Source organism: Homarus americanus, unplaced genomic scaffold, assembly GCF_018991925.1.
Source record: "Homarus americanus isolate GMGI-L3 unplaced genomic scaffold, GMGI_Hamer_2.0 scaffold14439, whole genome shotgun sequence".
Lineage (NCBI taxonomy): Eukaryota > Metazoa > Arthropoda > Malacostraca > Decapoda > Nephropidae > Homarus > Homarus americanus.
In genome coordinates, this window is record NW_024755892.1 from 4,863 (window position 1) to 27,500 (window position 22,638).

At 41.3% G+C, this 22,638-nt stretch overlaps 1 protein-coding gene across 1 annotated transcript in view; it reads right to left on the minus strand.

Annotated features, from left to right (window-relative positions):
- Positions 1 to 2,002: 2,002 nt before the first annotated feature.
- The window catches only part of LOC121856697 (helicase POLQ-like), a gene marked incomplete at its 3' end in the record, with an annotated part of 42,649 nt that continues 22,013 nt past the window's right edge, over positions 2,003 to 22,638 (minus strand). Inside the window, 3 exon segments of the mRNA XM_042352388.1 lie at positions 2,003 to 2,100; positions 7,173 to 7,345; positions 16,744 to 16,914. Coding sequence (XP_042208322.1) covers positions 2,003 to 2,100; positions 7,173 to 7,345; positions 16,744 to 16,914 — 442 coding nt within the window.

Here is a 22,638-nt window from a genome sequence, read left to right on the forward strand (position 1 = left end):
GTTGGTGGGTAGGTGGGTAGGTGGGTGGTGGGTAGGGGTGGTGGGTGGTAGGGCAGTGGTGGGTGGTGGGTAGGGGTGGTAGGGGTGGTGGTGTTGGTGAGAGGTAGACCCAGAAGTGAGGGAGAGACCAAGAAGGAGACAATACAAGGAAGTGGTGGCGTGGCAGTATACTGTACCTGACACCATAACACCATAAATGAGAAGCAGAGAGTACAGAGAGACAGCACAGCAGAGCACAGCAGAGCAGAGCACAGAGTGAGAGCACAGCAGAGCACAGCAGAGCAGAGCACAGAGGAGTACAGAGCAGAGCAGAGGCACACAGCACAGGTACAGCACACAGAGCAGAGTACAGCAGCAGAGTAAGCACAGAGAGTAGAGCACAGCAAGCACAGCACAGTAGGGCACAGCACACACAGCACAGCAGACACAGCACAACAGAGACAGAGCAGAGAGCACAGAGGAGCAGCACAGAGCACAGCACAGCAGAGCACAGCACAGAGAGAGCAAGCACAGCAGAGAGGGCACAGCAGGCACAGCACAACAGAGCAGAGCACAGCAGAGCACAGAGAGCACAGAGAGCACAGCACAGGGGACAGCACAGAGTACAGCAGAAGTACAGCACAGTAGGCACAGCACACACAGTACAGCACAACAGAGAGCAGCAGAGCACAGCAGGAGTACAGCACAGAAGAGCTACAGCACATAAGAGCAGAGCACACAGTACAGAGCACAGCACAGTAGAGCACAGTACAGAGAGAGGGTACAGTAGAGTACAGGTGCAGAGTAGAGTCACACAGAGTAGAGTAGAGACACAGCAGAGCACACACAGAAGAGAACAGCAGGCAAGAGTACAGTACAGAGCAGCTAGGTAGAGCACAGCACTGAGAGAGTACAGCAGAGCACAGCACAGAGATATAGCACAGCAGAGTAGAGTAGATACAGAGTACGTAGAGTACAGTAGAGAGAGGAGAGTAGAGTAGAGTAGAGTAGAGTTCAGTAGAGTAGAGAGAGTAGAGAGAGTAGAGTAGAGGAGAGGAGAGAGAGTAGAGGCAGAGTAGAGTACAGAGTAGAGAGTAGAGAGAGGAGAGAGAGGCAGTAGAGAGAGCAAAGGAGAGAGTACAGTAGAGGATAGAGAGAGGAGAGAGAGAGAGAGAGTAGAGTGCAGAGGAGATAGAGTAGAGACAGTAGAGAGTAGAGAGAGTAGGGAGAGAGTACAGTAGAGGAGAGTAGAGAGAGGTAGAGAGAGAGGGAGAGAGGCAGTAGAGTAGAGAGAGGAGTAGAGTGGAGTAGAGTAGAGTGCAGTAGAGTAGAGTACAGTAGAGTAGAGTAGAGGGAGAGTAGAGGGAGAGGAGAGAGAGTAGAGTAGAGAGAGAGAGGAGAATGCAGAGGAGAGAGAGAGAGAGAGGAGTAGAGGAGAGAGAGTGCAGTAGAGTAGAGTAGAGAGGAGAGAGTAGAGTGCAGTAGAGTAGAGAGTAGAGTAGAGAGAGGGAGCAGAGCAGAGTACAGAGAGAGTAGAGAGTACAGGAGAGAGCACAGAGAGAGAGCACAGTAGAGTAGAGAGAGGAGAGGAGAGAGAGAGAGAGTGAGAGAGAGAGTAGAGAGAGGAGAGTAGAGGCAGAGAGAGCACAGTAGAGTAGCACAGTAGAGTAGAGTACAGAGAGAGTAGAGGAGAGTAGAGTGCAGTAGAGTAGAGTAGAGTGCAGTAGAGTAGAGTGCAGTAGAGTAGAGTACAGTAGAGTAGAGTAGAGTACAGTAGAGTAGAGTGCAGTAGAGTAGAGTAGAGTACAGTAGAGTAGAGTAGAGTAGAGTAGAGTACAGTAGAGTAGAGTACAGTAGAGGAGAGGAGAGGAGAGTAGAGTGCAGTAGAGTAGAGTGCAGTAGAGTAGAGTACAGTAGAGTAGAGTAGAGTAGAGTACAGTACAGTAGAGTAGAGTACCCCATGTAGCAGGAAAGACCTTAAAAGAGTGAGAACAACAAAAACATTGTAAAGAACTTTACATACTTCTTCCGTCTGGTTTTGGGGGGAAAGCTGCCTCGGCTCCCAGCATATTCTTCAACGAGGAATCCCAACTCAACACCAAAGGGTGACAAACCTCGTACCTAAAGAAGAGAGAAAAACTATTGAAGTACCAAACTGTAGTGAAGGACAAGAAGACAACTGACCTGCAAGATATACCAACAACACCAATAGTAAACTCCACACACACTCCGTCCCCAGCCTTCATGGGGTGAGGACGTCGGCGCTCCCTGTGGTCTCTTGACCATGAATACAGCTGCCAGCTCAGTCTGTCGGGCCTTGACTTTCCCCATTTCCTCCTCCCCATCTGGATGTATCAACATCCTCTCACCAACAGTACAGTGCAAAGATTGACCATCACCCACAAGTGATAAACAAAAGTGACAATTTCAACTCGAAAGAAAGAAACAACTGTTAGAGCGACAATCAGTGCTTAGCGGTCAATGTTGACCTGATTGGACCAGACACACTATGTCCACTGTACACTCGCCACCACCAACACTGGATAAAAAGCAAAGAAAGACTCCTAACTATACCAGGAGAGAAATGAGGACTCCCTACTCCACCCAGGTGAGGAGCTATGAATTCCTAATTTCATCACATGAGGAACAAGAATCCTCTCCAACACCCTGTTTGAGCTGAAGGACCTACCCGACCACGTGGTACATCTGCAGCTGTAGTGAGGTAGTGGATTAACCCCCAGGTTCAACTGCCTTCAAGACAGTGGGAAGGACTTTGTTTAAGCCAACATCAAGTCATAAGAATGTCTACAGACCAGCTCCCTCAGTACGTGATCTATAGTTAATCTATATGTTGATTATATTTTTGTATTGAAAGCTTTAGTCAATCAAGTGACCCACTCCCTGACCTCACCATATAACTTATCATCTCTGTCCATTGTATATTTTCAGCCTTCGGGCTGCCATGTTATCTTAATAAACCATTAATTATTATTATTACACACATACACAGACAAGCACACAAGCGCACGCACGCACACACACACACACACACACACACTGCTTTGCTGTCACTCGGAATTGAGTATGACGATCATCCAGCTATGATACAATGATACGAGTTATTAGGGATGTCTTCTAGGTCGGTGAGTTTTAGGGTAACTGAAGAGGCTGATAAAGGACCCGCAGCGTCGTTCACATTCGTTGCACATGTGGAGGGCTCCATCTACTGCGGGAGGGGCGGTGGCGCTTGTCTGCCTCGGTTTGCAGTCGGGCTAACTCGAAAGTATTGACACCTTCTCCTCCAAGATTTACGGTGTGGAGTGATCGTCTCCCATGTGATGGGGTCGATTTGGCACTTTTTCAGGTTTGTCTTAAGACTATCCTTATACCTTTTCAGTTGCCCACAAGCATTACGTTTTCTATTTGTTAGGTGACTATAAAGTAACTGCTTTGGCAGTCTACTGTCGTCCATGCAGGTAACATGGCCAGTCCAACGTAGTTGTTCATGGATAATGGTAGCTTCGATGCTCTTATAGTTGGTGTCAGCAACAATACTGGTATTTGTTCTCTTGTCTTCCCAGTGAACTCAGAGGATGGAACGTAGACTACGTTGGTGAAAGTTTTCAAGTGCCTTGAGGTGACTCCTGTATGTGACCCATGTCTCACTGCCATATAGCAGGGTGGGGAGGACCAATGCTTGATATACGTGCAGCTTTGTAGATAATTTCAGCTCCCTACAGCTAAAGACACGGGTACGGAGTCTGCCAAAGGTTTGAGATGCACATCTGATCCGATGTTGAATCTTTTCATCAAAGTCTGCAATGGTGGACAGGTGGGAGCCAAAGTACTGGAAGTGGGTAAACATATAGGGGTTAGTACCATGAAGCTGGATGGATGGTGGTGTGGGTAAACCAGGGGCAGTGTGAGCGACGAAGGTGAGGCTGTCTGCATACTGAAGTTAAGTAATGGAAGCTGCCGACACCTTTGTTCCAGCCTGGAGTCGTCTTGTTTTGAAAAGTCCTTCATCCGGTACTGGATGTCCACCCCGCCGGCTAAATTTGCACTGGCACGAGTAAGGAAGGCAGCCAAGAAAATGGAAGAGAGTTGGTGCCAGTACACATCCTTGTTTTACCCCCATTTGGATGGGTGTAACAGGACCATGCATTTAGGGTGAAAGTCCCGCCAAAAAGCCTAAGTATTTCCCGCCAAGCGTTAGCCAACCGCAGTGACTTGCGAGTGTGAATGCCTTAGGCCTGAACCAATAAGGAGAGCCTGGGAGATGTGACATCATGACCATGTGGCATTCTGTAAACCACCTGTGTCTAAGACAGAGTCTGGCAAGAAATGGTGAGGTGTAGATGTGAGAGTTCTGCTCTTCCCACATGGTGGGATATACTGTACAATATATATAAACGAGTACCCTTCAGGTTTCATCCGTTTCACAAAATGTATTGTGATTCATGTAATCCCTGTTTAACTAGCTAGGAAGATAGGTTCATTGATTTAAAGTGTAACTGTCACACCCTAATAGAAAGTATTCAATAACCATTACTAAGAGTCCTAATTCATCCTCCCTTATTGAGAAAGGTTGATTCGTTATAATTGTCTTGGTGGTATGCTGATACAGTGAGTCCTGAGTAATAACATAACTATTTCATATTTCCCTCTGTTTAAGTTGTTAGTCCTATTCCCCAACTATCAGCCTTTCCCTTAGTCTACCCTCATATAAGATTACCCTGTGGTGGGGGGAGTGACCACAGGCAAACCCCCACCTCCCCTCAACCATAAACAAGTCTCTCTCTTTAGGTCCACTAGCCTTCCTCCCCTCACATTCGTTAACCCCCCCTACCCCTAACCTCCTCCATCTCACGAGTATACAGAGAAAAGAAAGGGGGAAATACAGAAAATAAAGAAATAAATAAAGAGTTAAAAAGAGAAGAAATAAATCAATAAAATAATAAGAGGTAAATAAAAAGAACTTATTGTTACATAGTGACAGCGGTTCATGCCATTGTAGAGTTGCCTCGCAATGGCAATGAATTTTGGTGGACTGCCAAAATGGCTGAGGGTCCACCAGAGGGCTTCCCTGTTGACCGCGTCGAAGGCCTTCGTCAGGTCGATGAAAGCCATGTACAGGTCACGATGCTGTTCTCTGCACTTTTCCTGTATCTGGCAGGCAGCAAAAAACATGTCAGTGGTGCCATGTGTTGGTCTAAAACCACATTGAAATTCTGCGAGGAAGTTTTTTGCCTCAGGAAGAATTCTGTTTACGAGGACTTGGGCAATAATCTTGCCAGCAACGGACAGCAACGAGATCCCACGGTAGTTGCCACAGTCTGACCAATCTCCTTTGTTCTTATAAATATTGACGATGGAGGCGTCTTTAAGAGCTTGGGGGATTTCCTCCCTTTCACATATATTCTCCAGGAGAGAATGGAGGCGGTTGGTAAGCAGAGGTCCTCCTGCTTTATACACCTCGGCCGGGATTCCAACAGGCCCTGAGGCTTCTCCTGCACCAGAGCCACATAAACTAACTCACCTTCTCCTGCACCAGAGCCACATAAACTAGCGCACCTTCTGCACCAGAGCCACATAAACTAACCCACCTTCTCCTGCACCAGAGCCACATAAACTAACCCACCTTCTCCTGTACCAGAGCCACATAAACTAACCCACCTTCTCCTGTACCAGAGCCATATAAACTAACTCGCCTTCTCCTGCAAAAGAGCCATATAAACTAACTCACCTTCTCCTGCACCAGAGCCATATAAACTAACTCACCTTCTGCCTGCACCAGAGCCATAAACTAACTCACCTTCTGCACCAGAGCCACATAAACTAACTCACCTTCTCAATATAACCAACCCACCTTCTCCTGCACCAGAGCCACATAAACTAACCCACCTTCTCCTGCACCAGAGCCACATAAACTAACCCACCTTCTCCTGCACCAGAGCCACATAAACTAACCCACCTTCTCCTGCACCAGAGCCACATAAACTAACTCACCTTCTCCTGCACCAGAGCCACATAAACTAACTCACCTTCTCCTGCACCAGAGCCACATAAACTAACTCACCTTCTCCTGCACCAGAGCCACATAAACTAACTCACCTTCTCCTGCACCAGAGCCACATAAACTAACTCACCTTCTCCTGCACCAGAGCCATATAAACTAACTCACCTTCTCCTGCACCAAAGCCACATAAACTAACTCACCTTCTCTGCAGAAACCCACCTTCTCCTGCACCAGAGCCATATAAACTAACTCACTTTCTCCTGCACCAGAAGCCACATAAACTAACCCACCTTCTCCTGCACCAGAGCCATATAAACTAACCCCACCTTCTCCTGCAGAGCTATAAACTAACTCACCTTCTGCCCAGAGCCACATAAACTAACTCACCTTCCAGGGCCCATATAAACTAACCCACCTTTCTCCTGCACCAGAGCCACATAAACTAACTCCGCCTTCTCCTGCACCAGAGCCACAAAACCTCCTGCACCAGCACATAAACTAACCCACCTTCTCCTGCACCAGAGCCACATAAACTAACCCACCTTCTCCTGCACCAGAGCCACATAAACTAACTCACTCCTGCACCAGAGCCACATAAACTAACTCACCTTCTCCTGCACCAGAGCCACATAAACTAGCGCACCTTCTGCACCAGAGCCACATAAACTAACCCACCTTCTCCTGCACCAGAGCCACATAAACTAACCCACCTTCTCCTGTACCAGAGCCACATAAACTAACCCACCTTCTCCTGTACCAGAGCCATATAAACTAACTCGCCTTCTCCTGCAAAAGAGCCATATAAACTAACTAAACTAACCCACCTTCTCCTACACCAGAGCCACATAAACTAACCCACCTTCTCCTGCACTAGAGCCACATAAACTAACTCACCTTCTCCTGCACCAGAGCCACATAAACTAACTCACCTTCTCCTGCACCAGAGCCACATAAACTAACCCACCTTCTCCTGCACCAGAGCCACATAAACTAACCCACCTTCTCCTGCACCAGAGCCACATAAACTAACCCACCTTCTCCTGCACCAGAGCCACATAAACTAACTCACCTTCTCCTGCACCAGAGCCACATAAACTAACTCACCTTCTCCTGCACCAGAGCCACATAAACTAACTCACCTTCTCCTGCACCAGAGCCACATAAACTAACTCACCTTCTCCTGCACCAGAGCCACATATGGCAGGATAAAGATCACATCACGTTTCATGAGGAGTAAACATCTCAACATGAGTATCTCGGCGACCAGCGTCTTGCCACCACTTGTAGGTATACAGATCAACAGGTTCCTTGACTTGCTCCCTTCATTTATACACTCTTCTTGCCAATCTGTAGTGAAAACATCATGTTAATATTTTGTATGTAAACAGTTAATGTTTGTGTTTATATCCATCATCATCGGGATTAACTGGTGGCTTGGTGTCGCCTCTAGTCTCAAAAAAAATAAGTCAGACAGGACAAAATGTGAACCACATGATAAAAACAAAAGAAGAAAAATATACATTAAAAAAATATTGTGAATTAACAACAAATTACCTTAGTCGAGTTTTGGTTTATATGTTGTTCAATTTTACCTTCTTTTGTGTTCATCATGTACAGGTGTGTTCATTATGTACAGGTGTGTTCATTATGTACAGCTGTGTGTTCATTATGTTCAGGTGTGTTCATTATGTTCAGGTGTGTTCATTATGTACAGGTGTGTGTTCATTATGTACAGGTGTGTGTTCATTATGTACAGGTGTGTTCATTATGTACAGGAGTGTGTTCATTATGCACAGGTGTGTTCATTATGTACAAATGTGTGTTCAGTATGTACAGGTAATGTACAGGTGTGTTCATTATGTACAGTTGTTTTCATTATGTACAGGTGTGTTCATTATGTACAGTTGTGTTCATTATGCACAGGTGTGTGTTCACTATGTACAGGTGTGTTCACTATGTACAGGTGTGTGTTCACCATACACAGGTGTGTGTTCACTATGTACAGGTGTGTTCATTATGTACAGGTGTGTGTTCATTATGTACAGTTGTGTTCATTATGTACAGGTGTGTTCATTTTATGAATAAGTATGTACAGTGTTCACTATGTACAGGTGTGTTCATTATGTACAGGTGTGTTCATTATGTACATGTGTTCCATTATGTACAGATGTGTGTTCAGTATGTACAGGTAATGTACAGGTGTGTGTTCATTATGTACAGTTGTTTTTATGTACAGGTGTGTTCATCAGGTGTATTATGTACAGGTGTGTTCATTATGTACAGGTGTGTTCATTATGTACAGGTGTGTGTGTATGTACAGGTAATGTACAGGTGTGTTCATTATAGTGTGTGTTCATTATGTACAGGTGTGTTCATTATGTACAGGGTGTGTTCATTATGTACAGGTGTGTTCACTATGTACAGGTGTGTTGTTCAGGTGTGTCATTATGTACAGGTGTGTTCATTATGCACAGGTGTGTTCACCATGTACAGGTGTGTGTTCAGTATGTACAGGTAATGTACAGGTGTGTTCATTATGTACAGTTGTTTTCATTATGTACAGGTGTGTTCATTATGTACAGTTGTGTTCATTATGCACAGGTGTGTGTTCACTATGTACAGGTGTGTTCACTATGTACAGGTGTGTGTTCACCATACACAGGTGTGTGTTCACTATGTACAGGTGTGTTCATTATGTACAGGTGTGTGTTCATTATGTACAGTTGTGTTCATTATGTACAGGTGTGTTCATTATATACAGGTGTATGTTCATTATGTACAGGTGTGTGTTGTACTTGGCACCCCCCCTAGGGTGGAGTACTTAGCCCCACTTTGTTCAATGTTCTTATGAATGTATTATTAAAGTTAGTCCCAGACAGCCCCAGCAATATTACTGTTAGCTATACGGATGACATTCTTACACATACTAAAACTCATCGTGAAATACAAACCACCCTGAACCATGTGCAGTCCCAGACGAAAGTTCTCACTACAGTCAAGGTGGATGGTGCAAAGTCCACCCACCCTTAATGGACGACGTGTCTGCTGTCCAGCCATTGCCTCCCTCCCTACACACACACACACAAAACAAGCAGTCTCACAGTTACATCATCAAGCTCTGATACTTCCAATTCTCAATAAGGACTTGGGAAGGATTTCTTTGTTTGGTTAATAAATTCACAAAACAATTTACTCATTCAAGTTTTACATTATTTGACATACAATGATATCCTTGTTAGCCGGAACAATTGGTGCAGAGCACTTCCGGGGATGAGAGATTTCCAGCTAACCAGACGACTTTCTCAAACTCGGAAAAATTCCTTATTCCAGTAATATTTTCCGGTTACTGGGAAAAGTTTCCGAGTGTCTAAACTAAACACCTTGCACACACAGACACTAGTCCACTTCCCCAGAATGTTTCTGGGTGCTGGGATGTTTTCCTCGAGTCTAAACTACCGGAGTCCATAAATGCAGTTCCAAGTAATTTAGAAACTCCATTTCTTTACTATAATAATCCAGAATAGTTCATCTAAAAGTTTGATGAAATAAATATACAGTATTTGAAATTTAAAATTCTATATGATATGGGCGTGAAAGTAACTGTGTGTTACAGCAAAGACTGGTATTTTCCACACCGTGCTTGTGAGTGGTGACGCCAGCATCACTAGTATAAACAGTCGCAGCTTGGTGGGCTGTTTGTTTTCACGCACCTGAACAGGAGAAAAACTCTCTCAGGTTTCTTACGGCATTTTTGCATCCCTATTCAACATGAGCAAGAGAGCAAGTGATGGTAGTGCTGGTTCAAAAGCTAAAAGAAAGTGTATAAGCTTAGCCGAGAAATTAAATGTGTTAAAACGATATGAAAAAGGTGAGAGGTCTGTGGATATTATATGGAGCAAGCAATGAACATATTTTCTGAAGTGGATCCATTAACAGAACAAAGCCGTAAAATTTAAATAAACGCAATTGACCTCTACATAAAGATGTACAATGGAAAAAGAAAGCAGCTGTGCAAGGTTCTTTCGAGAGCTTTACGTATTATTCGAAGGCCTAACCATCAAATTCAGCTTCAGTAATAACTACAGTTTCAGTAACAGTTTCAGCAACAGCTTTATGGAAAGCTTCAGCCAGAGTTGAACCTGATGACTTCGTCATCTGAGTAAAAACTCACACAACATCATTGGCTGTCCTTATGTTTTAGACTTTACCGCCATTGGTGAGAAGAATTTTTGTTTTACATTAGTAAGTATTATTCAAAACATATATGAACAGTAATAAGTATTGCTTTCATTTTCATATATAGAGAAATGACGATATGTTTTCACATGTACGCAATTACATACGTTGGCGTTCCCAATCCGTCTCGCATTTTTCTTTACCATAAGTGGTTAGCTACTTCTAGTGTTCCATTTATTAATATTAAATAACATTACTTAAAACATATACCCTGTATATTCCTTTTTTACAAAAATTTTACTACAGCAACAACCAGGGTCTTATTTTCTGAAGTTTCTTATGTGCAGTCAACCCTCGCTTTACGCGGTCCCACTTTACGCGTTTCCACGTTTGCGCGGTACCCTGCCGAACACGGAATGCTCACTTTCCGCGGTGTGTGTACCCTTTTACGCGGAGAGCGGCGCGAGCAGGGTGCTCACAAGGTCGCCCAGTCATAAAAACATTACCGAGTTCTTCACCCGCCACCCACCACAGCCGGCCCAAGTCAGTGATAGTGAGGATATGGACTTATATGGACTTTGAGGGGTTTGACAAAGAGGCCCTACAAGCCTCTGTGGTGGATAGTGATACAATTGATACAAGTGCAGGTGAGGGCCAATAATCTGCCCTCTGCCTCGGAACCAACCCCCCATCCCCGTGTGCCCAGCCATCTTTTCTACTAATGTAAGTGTTAAAAAACCTAATATTATTGATATTTCTCTTAATTATTAATTGTGTGTGCATACCATCATAAAATTAAGAAGTTATTTTTACTACAATGTAGGTATTGTGTCTGAAAAAGTGGAGTTTGGGGGTCGGCCCGGTCTCTATTTCAATTAATCCCATATGTTATGTTGTTCACTTTACGCATTTCTCACTTTACGCGGGCCGCCGTGGGTTCAATTGACCGCGTAAAGTGAGGGTTCACTGTAGAACCATTGTCACGAACTCACGGGAGTAAACACTAACGAAAACAATGCCGTTTCATCTCCTCTTGTGTGTTTTAATAATCTACGTATTATTCATGAATTGCATTGTTCATTTCACATATACAGCTATAAACATTAATTCAAACAATTACATATTCAGTAATAAACAATAATGAATCTTTTGTACATATTCTTAAGATAAATAACTATATTTCCTTGAGTGCGCACATATACGTTGGCATTCCACTATCACTCTCTTTTTATTTCTTTAACATCAGTGGTTACCTTTACTGTACATTAAATAACATTAAATAAAAAATACATATTTTTTTACATTAATCTTACTACAGCAACAACCAGGGTCTTGTTTTCTTCAGATTCAGATGGATAACACCTACCTCCACCTGACATTCTGTCATGTCAGGTCAGGTACCCCCCCCCCCCCAAATACTTCAGCTTTTATCTTTATTCAAGACATTTTAAGAAAATTCTCTAGATTTTCAACCTCGGAAAATTTGTTCCCAAAGCCGGAATTTGTTGAAAATTCCGGCTTTGGGAATGATTTTCCAAGCAAATTTCATTTCCGGCTAACGGAGATATTACTGTATTCACGTAACTCATCTTTCAGCATTGACAGAACATAATCACAAAAAATATTACCAGTAATCCACCCCTTGTTATTTGAGTAGTAGTGAACTGGTAAGAGATGTTTAGAATAACCCTTGAGAGCACGTGGGTTTGTGGAGTGGTACACCATCACTGGTTTTAATTTGCAGTCACCTTCGGCATTACCTCCTAACAATAGGGTGCTGTTTTTTCCTCACGAGAGATATACATTCGTGTTGACATTCACTTCCAAATAGAGCAGTTTCATCCAGATTGAACATCTACTTTGCAGAGTAGCCTCCCTCCTCAATAATACCCTTCCGAGTCCCGACGAACTGCTCGGCAGTCACGGCATTGGCAGATGTAGCCTCCCCACTTATCTTGATGTTGTGATACCGGTGCCTTCCCTTGAAATTAGCGAACCAACCATAACTAGCACTGAATGCTTTCACTGGGCGTTCTTCACCCTTTTGTAGTTCTTCATATATTGCTCGCACTTTTGCCTGGACCAGCAACATGCTGACTGGTACGTTGCGCTGATTTTGATCTTCAATCCACGTACTCAGCATCCTTTCCATGAGCTCCATTATAGAACTACATGTATGAGCATAAGAGGTTTTTGTTGCACTTGCAGATGTCCCTGATTGAGCACTGCTCTTTATCTTCTCAGCATTGTTGAGAATGGTACGAACAGTGCTAACCTAACCTAACCTAACCTAGCACGCGGCCAACCTCTGACACAAGTTCTCCTCTCTGAAAGTGGGTGATCATATCTAATTTCACGTCCATCGCGATTGTTTTTTGTGTCTATTTAGCTTTAGGATCTCCAGAAGAGGCAGATGGACATTTTCCAGACATGTTCGATGGGGAAAACAACGTTTAACACTAAAAAGATATGTGATGAACACACAAAGCAAATGAACGCACAGAGCAAAAGTAGTGCAGCTGTGAACTGAGAAACCGATATGCGGGAAGCTTGCTGGACGTTGTCACAGTTGTTATACAGAATACTTCATTATCATCTTTATCTTCATCATTAGTAGTAATAATCTTTATTACAGGTTGTACCTCTCTAGTCTGACAACCTCAGGACCTGACCAGTGCCAGACCATGGAAATTCACCCTCGAAACACCCTACATAAAGCATAAAAACATAAGATAGGAAATAAATAAATAAGAAAAAGTAATACGGTTAAAATTCTATTTCATTTATCTTTAATGTTACCATAATTCTGCTTCCAAAGTGAAGTGATGGTACTGTAACTAAAATTACATTGGAGTTACATCAGGGATGTTGGCTATTGGGTGAACTAAAATTGTTCCGGACCACGGGAGTTTCCGGACGACAGACTGCCGGACTAGAGAGGTACAACCTGCACAGTGGTCCCTCGGTTAACGAACACAATCCGTTCCAGCAGGTTATTCGTTAACCGAAAAATTCGTTAACCAAAACCATTGTTTCAATGGGTTTTTGGGTAAATGGTTCCAGCTCACCGAAAATTTCCTAAATTCAACAAAAATGGTAGAAAAGTTCACTTACTTTGAGGTGTGTATGTAGAAGGCTCCTGGATGATGATGATGATGGGAATTAGAATGGGGGTGGAGGAGAAGGAAAAAGAGAAGGCATTGGGGTGGAAGAGAAGTCACCCCATGGCACCATTTCACCCATAAAATTTTAGTTCTCTTGGTGTATTTCAAGATTATTTTCTTTAAATCAACACTGCACTGCATTATATATTGTCAATATGTAAAATATATTTCAAAATGACCAATAATTTGCTTGGAAACAGAAAAAAAGCGTTTAGTTGAAGAGAGTCTCAAGCAAGATGTTACCTCCACTGAAAACAGAGAGAGACTGTTTGCTGTGTTAAGAGGCTGGATGCCGCGCATTAAACTAGTCACTTTACCTTCAATTATTTCAATAATTGTTAAAATGACTAAAAAATTTAAGCCCTAGAACCGATTAATGTATTGGCGGACTAATACTAAAGCTGGTTGACCGGCCAGTGCAAGCGAAAACATGTTGAGGTCGGTTCGTAAGAAATTCGTTAACCGAATTTTTGTTCGTTAACCGAATTTAAGAATCTTATGGGAGGCAGTTCGTTAACCAAAATTTCGTTAACCGAAGCGTTCGTTAACCGAGGGACCACTGTATTACGTTATTATAATAACAATTATTATTATTATTAAAATTATTGATGTTGATATGACTGTGACTTTATAGTAATAACTTACCAGGCATCACGCATGACTCCACTGCCAGGCAAATACACGGCAAATTAAAAATAACTTGAACGCGTTATTTAAAAAATAGGTGCACATAAATTAGGTTTTGGTATAAATTAAACAATCGCGTTATTCCAAAAACGATTAAATCAAACGCGTGTAAAACACGAGGTGGCTGTACTCAGATTCGTCTCATGTCTGAGGGAAAACTGAAGCGGCACCAACGCCGAACCTACAAACAACTACAAGCAAGAGTCTTCTCCGCATGGAAAGATTATGAAAATGGTGGGCAAAGTGCCCTGCAACTTCTCTCTGCAATATCCAGACTGTATGGACAATAAGAGTACACTGTATATGTAAAGGATTTTAAATCCATGTGCTTAAAATAAAGTTATAATAAAAAAGATTAACGAAATGGACTGAGATCACCGCTGTAACTGGGCCGAGTTCACTGGACGGAAGTCACCAAGGGCCGACTTCACTTGTATCCGTGTGACTACATATTATTATTCATTTATACTGTATAAGGTGCATTAATAAACATTATTTAAATATAGTTTGCACTTTTTCATTAATTGTATTGTTTAGGGGGAAAAGAAGGTAAAAAGCCACACCAAAGATATGAAAAGGTCACACTTGGGATCGCATCTCATTATTATTGCTTTATTTTAATGGTAATCAATGATTCGCGATACGATGATTCATCTTACATTGCAATATTGGAGGACACATTACCGTCGTTATTCAAGGCTTTACTGTATGTAGACGTTATTCACCGAAGCAATATTTAAGGGTTGGCACTTGACATAAGAGGCGCTCAGCATTAGAAGGGGGTGAAGCGTCACCCCGGGCAAAATTAATTTTTTATGTACAGTGAACCCTCGCTTTACGCGGTCAATTGAACCCATGGAGGCCCGCGTAAAGCGAGAAACGCGTAAAGTGAACAAAATAACATATGGGATTAATTGAAATAGAGACTACGCCGACACCCAAACTCCACTTTTTCCCGACACAATACGTACGTTTTAGTAAAAATAACATCTTAACTTTATGATGGTATGCACACACACATAATATAGAAGAGAACAATCAATAAGAGAATAATATACTGTAGGTTAGGTTAGAAAAAATCAAGGTTAGGTTTAACACTTACGTTAGTAGAAGAAATGGGTCAGCGTACTGGAATGGAAGCTGGTTCTGAGGCAGAGGACAGGCTACTGGCCCTCAGGTGAGTCTTCATCACTGTCATCCACACTTATCAGGGCCTCCCTGACAAATCCCTCAAAGTCACCATCACTGTCTCTGTCACTATCACTGGCTTGGGCTGGCTGTGGTGGGTTGCGGGTGAAGAACTCAGTAATGCTTTCTTGACGGCTAGTGTTGATGTTGTCGTGATACACCGGTATGTAGGGCTCCATAGTCTGCAACAGCTGGGTAGTGAAGACCTCATACTGGTTATCGTCAGGGTAGTCAAAAAGGAGGAGCTTCAGTTTCTCTACACACTCGATGGCACCCCTTACATTATTATGCGATAACTTGCGTTCTTCTTGGGATGACGCACCACCTGCCTCTTCACTGACGTCATCATCATTTAACATCTCGTCGGCAGTCACATCAGGATCCCTTATCACCTCCATAATGTCGTCGTTGGTGGTCTCGGAGAAGCCTTTAGCTGTAACACTCTGCGCAGCTTCTCTGGCAAGGTCCACTGCTACTGCAACAGTCTGAACCTCACCAGTCACAGATTGACTCTGCCTCCCACCTGGAATACCTTGCAACACATGTCTCCATGCGTGACGAACCGTTGCTACAGACAGCTGATCCCATGCCTCCACCAAGAAGTCCACAGTTTTCTTGACGTTGAATTTTCTCCAAAATTGTTTCACAAGTACTTCTTGCTCTGCCAACTGTTGTTCCTCGTCCTCTTCGCTCTTGCTATCGGTGTCACCCAGGTTACGCAACTGATCCTCGGTGTTGGTATATTCGTTCAGGAGCTTAAACTTCTTTGCAGAGAATGCAGCTTTCACATTACAGATCAATTCTTGGTTCATGGGCTGTATTAATGACGTAGTGTTGGGAGGAAGGAAGACCACTTTTACGTTGGGGTGACGACCAAACAGTAGGGGCGAAATTTGAGAAGTTACTATACGACATTTAACCCTTCAATATGTCTTCAAAGAGACCATGACACAGAGAAAGTGGTGCTAGTGCTTCCAGGCATAAGCACAAGTCACTATCTATCCAGGAAAAGGGTGAATTTCCATGGTCCGGCAATTTCCATGGTCCGGCACCGGTCAGGTCCCGAGGTTGCCGGACTAGAGAGGTACAACCTGTACCTGTATACAGTACTTTGTATGTATACTTCTTCTGTGAGTTGGAACCAATTACCCAATAGACCATTGAAATAATAGATTCAGTTAACAAAATTTTCGGTTAACAACCGACCCTGTGGAACGAATTGTGTTCGTTAATAGAGGGACCACTCTGTTTATTTTTTAGATTACATTTAAGTACTGTATTGTGCAATTTTCAACTTTTATTTTATGGGGTGATTTAGGATATTTTTAGGAGTGTTTCTGACTTTATAATGTGGTTTTGGGCTTTATGTGAGGTCCCAGGAAAAAAACCCCAATTAAGTTGTGAGTCTACTGTAAATAAATTTATCGCTATATACATGAGAATAATTTTGGTCACCGCGATATATTTTTTATTTTTTATATAAAGTCACTACATATTCCGACCCTACTGTACTGCAGTTATGAAACTCACCATACAAGTCTGAAATGCCTCGATGTTCCCTGATGACTTGAGCAACCTTGGACGGAAGACCAAAATATGGTCCCAGCTGGAACCCTTCCTGTGAGGTCCGGGTTTTGGCTGCCTCCTCCAGTGCTGCTGCCACGGCCGCCTCTCTCCGCTCTCGCTCACTCATAACACCACCTGAAGCATGTTCATGGTAGTGTTAAATGGGGTGGTGATGATGTTAATGGGGGTGATGCTGTCGTTGTTATTTTTTTTTTTACTGGGATTAGCACACCTGGGCACAGGTCACTGACCCACATCAGGGCCTGTGGGGTGAAAATATAATAATACAGTGGTCCCACAGTTAACGAACACAATTCGTTCCAGAGGGTCGTTCGTTAACCGAATCCATTGTTTCAATGGGATTTTGGGTAATTGTTTCCAGCTCACCGAAAAGTACATACAAACTAAAAATAAATGCAGTAAAGTACACTTACTTTGAGGTGTGTATGTAGAAGGTTCCTGGTTGATGATGATGATGGGAATTAGAAGTGGGTGTGGAGAAGGGAGAAGAGAAGGAAGTGGGGTGGAAGAGAAGTCACCCCATGCTTCATGCCACCATTTCACCCATAAAATTTTAGTTCACTTGGTGTAATTCAAGATTATTTTCTTTAAATCAACACTGCATTGCATTGTATACTGTCAATATGTAAAATAAACTTCAGAATGACCAATAATTGTTCTGTAAAAACTTAAAAATAGTTTATGTTCAAGAGAGTCTCAAGCAAGAAGCTTCCTCCACAGAGCAGGGACACACAATGACGCCATTTTGGGTGTGTTGAGTGGCTGTTTGGCGCGCTAAAAACTAGTTCCCTGTACTTCAATTATGTTAAATAATTGTTAAAATGACTAAAATGACTGATAGTAGTAGGAATTGCTTTGTACTGATAGTAGTACGGTATTGTAGGAATTGTTTTGTATTGATAGTAGTACAGTATTGTAGGAATTGTTTTGTACTGATAGTACAGGTTGTACCTCTCTAGTCCGGCATTCTGTGGTCCGGAACGATTTTAGTTTGTCCAATAGGTAGATAGGCAGCTTTTTTTTTTTTACTTATCTGAATTATTATTATTATTAAAGGAGTATTAAATTTTTGCCCCTCAGGCCCCAATGTGGGTCAGTGACCTATGCCCGGGTGGGCTAATCCCCTTAAAACAAAAAAAGCCGCGGGAAATTAAGGTTTGTTTACATCCGGCAGTTCGGCTGCTCTCTCTCTCTCTCTCTCTCTCTCTCTCTCTCTCTCTCTCTCTCTGCTTGTCTATACAGAGTACAACATTTAACCCTTCAATATATATGAGCAGTAAATAAGTGTTGCTTTCATATTCTTATATAGAGTAATGACGATATATTTTCACATGTGCGCACTTACATACGAGCAGTCTCACTTTTCTTTTTTACCATTAATGGTTAGCTACTTCTATTGTTCCGTTTATTAACATTAAATAACATTACTTAAAACAACCATATTAATTTTACTACAGCTACAACCAAGGTCTTATTTTCTTCAGTTTTATATGTAGAACCAGTCAGTCACTGGTTTTGTAATCAACGAATACAATGCCGTGTCATTTACTCGTGTTTTAATATTCTACGTATTATTAATGAATTGTATTGCTCATTTTGCACACATAAACATTAATTCAATAAAAAAGACATTCAGTAATAAACAATAATGAATCTTTTGTACATAAGAAAAATGACGCTGTTTACACGATTATGCACGTCGTCTGCACGTTGGCGGGCCGTTCAAACCCGTTGAAATTCAAGTTTCCGCCGTCAAAATTTTTATTTATTTATTTTTTTGTGTGTTCCAATAAAATACGTTAAGAATTAAAAACTCGCGAAATTTGAGAAGATACTATATGACATTTAACCCTTCAATATGTCTTCAAAGAGACCATGATGCAGAGAAAGTGGTGCTAGTGCTTCCAGACATAAGCACAAGTCACTATCTATCCAGGAAAAGGGTGAATATCCATGGTCCGGCACCGGTCAGGTCCCGAGGTTGCCGGACTAGAGAGGTACAACCTGTACAGTACTGTAGGAATTGTTTTGTACTGATAGTAGCATTGTAGGAATTGTTTTGTACTGATAGTAGTACAGTATTGAAGGAATTGTTTTGTACTGATAGTGGTACAGTATTGAAGGAATTGTTTTGTACTGATAGTGGTACAGTATTGTAGGAATTGTTATGTACTGATAGTGGTACAGTATTGAAGGAATTGTTTTGTACTGATAGTGGTACAGTATTGAAGGAATTGTTTTGTACTGATAGTAGTACAGTATTGTAGGAATTGTTTTGTACTGATAGTAGTACAGTATTGTAGGAATTGTTTTGTACTGATAGTAGTACAGTAATTGTAGGAATTGTTATGTACTGATAGTAGTACAGTATTGTAGGAATTGTTTTGTACTGATAGTAGTACAGTATTGTAGGAATTGTTTTGTACTGATAGTGGTACAGTAATGTAGGAATTGTTATGTACTGATAGTAGTACAGTATTGTAGGAATTGTTTTGTACTGATAGTAGTACAGTATTGTAGGAATTGTTTTGTACTGATAGTAGTACAGTATTGTAGGGGTGTTGCTCTGCTGAATGGTGGTGCAGTGTGAGGAGGTGTTTTGTGCTGATGGTGGTGCAGTGTTAGTAGGAATTGTTATGTACTGATGGTGGTACAGTGTTAGTAGGAATTGTTTTTGTGCACAAATGAAACAGTACAGTAATTGTAGGAATTGTTTGTACTGATGAAGTGGTACCAGTATTGTAGAAGGTGTTTTGTACTGATAGTGGTACAGTGTGTAGGGTGTTTTGTACTGATGGTAGTACAGTGTGTGGGTGTTATGTGCTGATGGTGAGTGTGCAGTGTGTTAGCCAAGGAATGTTTTTGTACTGATGGTAGTACAGTATTGGCCAAGGGTGTTATGTGCTGATGATAGTGGTGCAGTATTAGGAAGGAATGTTTTTGTACTGATGGTGGTGCAATGTACTTGGGTGTTTTGCTGATGTTAGTAACAGTGTTAGTAGGAATTGTTATGTGCTGATGGTGGTGCAATTAATTGGCCAGGGGTTACATGCTGATGAGTGGTACAGTGTTAGTAGGAATTGTTATGTACTTGATGGTGGTGCAGAGAGGAATGTTTTTAATACTAGTGATGCTGATGTTAACAGGGTGTTTTGTGCTGATGGAGTGGGTACAGTGTTGGAAGGAATTGTTTGTACTGATAGTGGATACAGTGTTAGTAGGGTGTTGTTATGTATGATAATTGGTACAGTATTGGAAGAGGAATTGTTTTGTACTGATGGTAATTACAGTATTGTAGGAATTGTTTTGTACTGATAATTGAAGAATTTTAATGCAACAGGAATCGTTTTACTGATAGTAGTACAGTATTGTAGGAATTGTTTTGTACTAAATGTTAGTACAGTATTGTAGGAATGTTTTGTACTGATAGTAAGTGCAGTGTTGTAGAGGTGTTTTTGTACTTGATGGTAGTACAGTGTTAGCGGGGTGTTATGTACTGATGGTAAGTACCAGTGTTGTAAGGTGTTTTGGCTGATGGTAATTACAGTGTTAGCCAGAATTGACACTCTCCTGATAGTGGTGCAGTGATGGAGGTGTTTGTACTGATGAGTGAGGTACAGTATTGTGGGAATTGTTATGTACTGATGGTGTGTTTTAGTATTGTAGGAATTGTTATGTACTGATGAGTGGGTACTAGTGAAGGTGTTTTGTACTGATAGTGGTACAGTATTGTAAGATTGTTATGTACTGATAGTGGTACAGTATTGAAGGAATTGTTTTATTACTACTGATAGTAGTGAAGTATTAACTAGGAACTATTTATGTACTGAAATGGTAATTTAGTATTGAAATTATTTATATGATAATTGGTACAGTATTGTAGGAATTGGTATGTACTGATGGTGGTGCAGTGTTAGAAGATTGTTTGTACTGATGAGTAATTACAGTGTTGTAGGGTGTTTGTACTGATGAGTGGTACAGTGTGTGTAGGAATTGTTTTGTACTGATAGTAGTACAGTGTAGGAGTGTTTTGTACTGATGGTACAGTATTGTGGGAATTGTTTTGTACTAGTGGTAGTGATGCAATGTGTAAGGAATTGTTTTGTACTGATAGTAGTACAGTATTGTAGGAATTATTTATATACTGATGGTAGGCTGATGTTAACAAATTGTTTTTGTACTTGCTGATATTAGTACAGTATTGTGGGAATGTGTATGTACTGATAATTGGTACAGTATTGAAGAATTGTTATGTACTGATAGTGGTACAGTATTGAAGGAATTGTTTTGTACTGATAGTGGTACAGTATTATGTAAGTATTTTGTACTGATAGTGGTACAATGTGAAATTGAAGGTGTTTTGTACTGATGGTGGTACAGTGTTGAGAGGAACCGTTTTGTACTGATGGTGGGTACAGTATTAAACTTTAAAGGTGTTATACTGCTGATAGTAGTACAGTATTGGCCAAGATTGTTTTTGTACTGATAGTAGTACAGTATTGTAGGAATTGTTATGTACTGATAGTAGTACAGTATTGTAGGTGTTTTGTACTGATGGTAGTACAGTGTTAATAGGAATTGTTATGTGTACTGATAGTGGTGTTACAGTATTGAGAAGGAATTGTTATGTACTGATAATAGTGGTACAGTAGTGAAGGAATGTGTTTGTACTGATAGTGGTACAGTATTAGCCAAGATTGTTTGTACTGATAATTGGGCTTGCAGTATTGGAAGGAATTGTTTTGTACTGATAGTGGTACAGTATTGAAGGAAGGAATTGTTTTATGCGGGATAGTGGTACAGTATTGGCAAGGTGTGTATGATGGTAATTGCAGTATTGTAGGGTGTTTTGTACTGATGGTAAGTACAGTGTTAGCCAAGGTGTTTTGTACTGATGAAATGGGTACAGTGTTGTAGGGATGTTATGTACTGAGTAGTAGTACAGTATTGTGGGAATTGTTTTTTGTACTAGTGGTAAGTACAGTGTTAAGGTGTTTTGTACTGATGAGTAGTACAGTATTGTAGGGTGTTTTGTACTGATGATGGTACAGTATTGTAGGAGTGTTTATGCTAGAGTAGTACAGTATTATGTAGGAATGTTTTGTACTGATAGTAGTACAGTATTGTAGGTGTGTTATGTACTGATAGTAATTACAGTAGTGGTATTGTAAAGGAATTGTTATGTGCTGATAGTAGTACAGTATTGTAAAATTGTTATGTACTGATAGTGAGTACAGTATTGGAATTGTTTTGTACTGATGTTAATGCAATGTTAATGAGTGTTTATACTGATAGTAGTGCAGTGTTAGATTGTTTTTGTACTGATATTAGTACAAGTATTATTAAGATTGTTTTATTACTGATAGTAGTGCAGTATTAGTAAGGAATTGTTTTGTACTGATGTAGTACAGTATTATGGGAATTGTTATATACTGATAGTAGTACAAATGTTAGCCAAGGAATTATTATGTACTGATAGTAGGTACAGTATTAGTAGGAATGATATTTTTGTACTGATGGTAATTGTTACAGTATTGTAGGAATGTTTTTGTACTGATAGTAATTACCAGTATTATGAGGAATTATTTTGTACTGATAGTAGTACAGTATTGTAAAGATTGTTTTGTACTGATAATTGATGACATTGTAGGAATTGTTTTATTGCTGATGGTAATTACAGTATTGTAGGGTGTTTTGTACTGATGGTAGTGCAGTGTTAATTAGGAATTGTTTTGTACTGATGGTAGTGCAATGTAGGAATTGTTTGTACTGATGAGTAGTACAGTATTAATGAGGTGTTTTGTACTGATGTGGGGCTAGTATGCAGGAATATTTTAT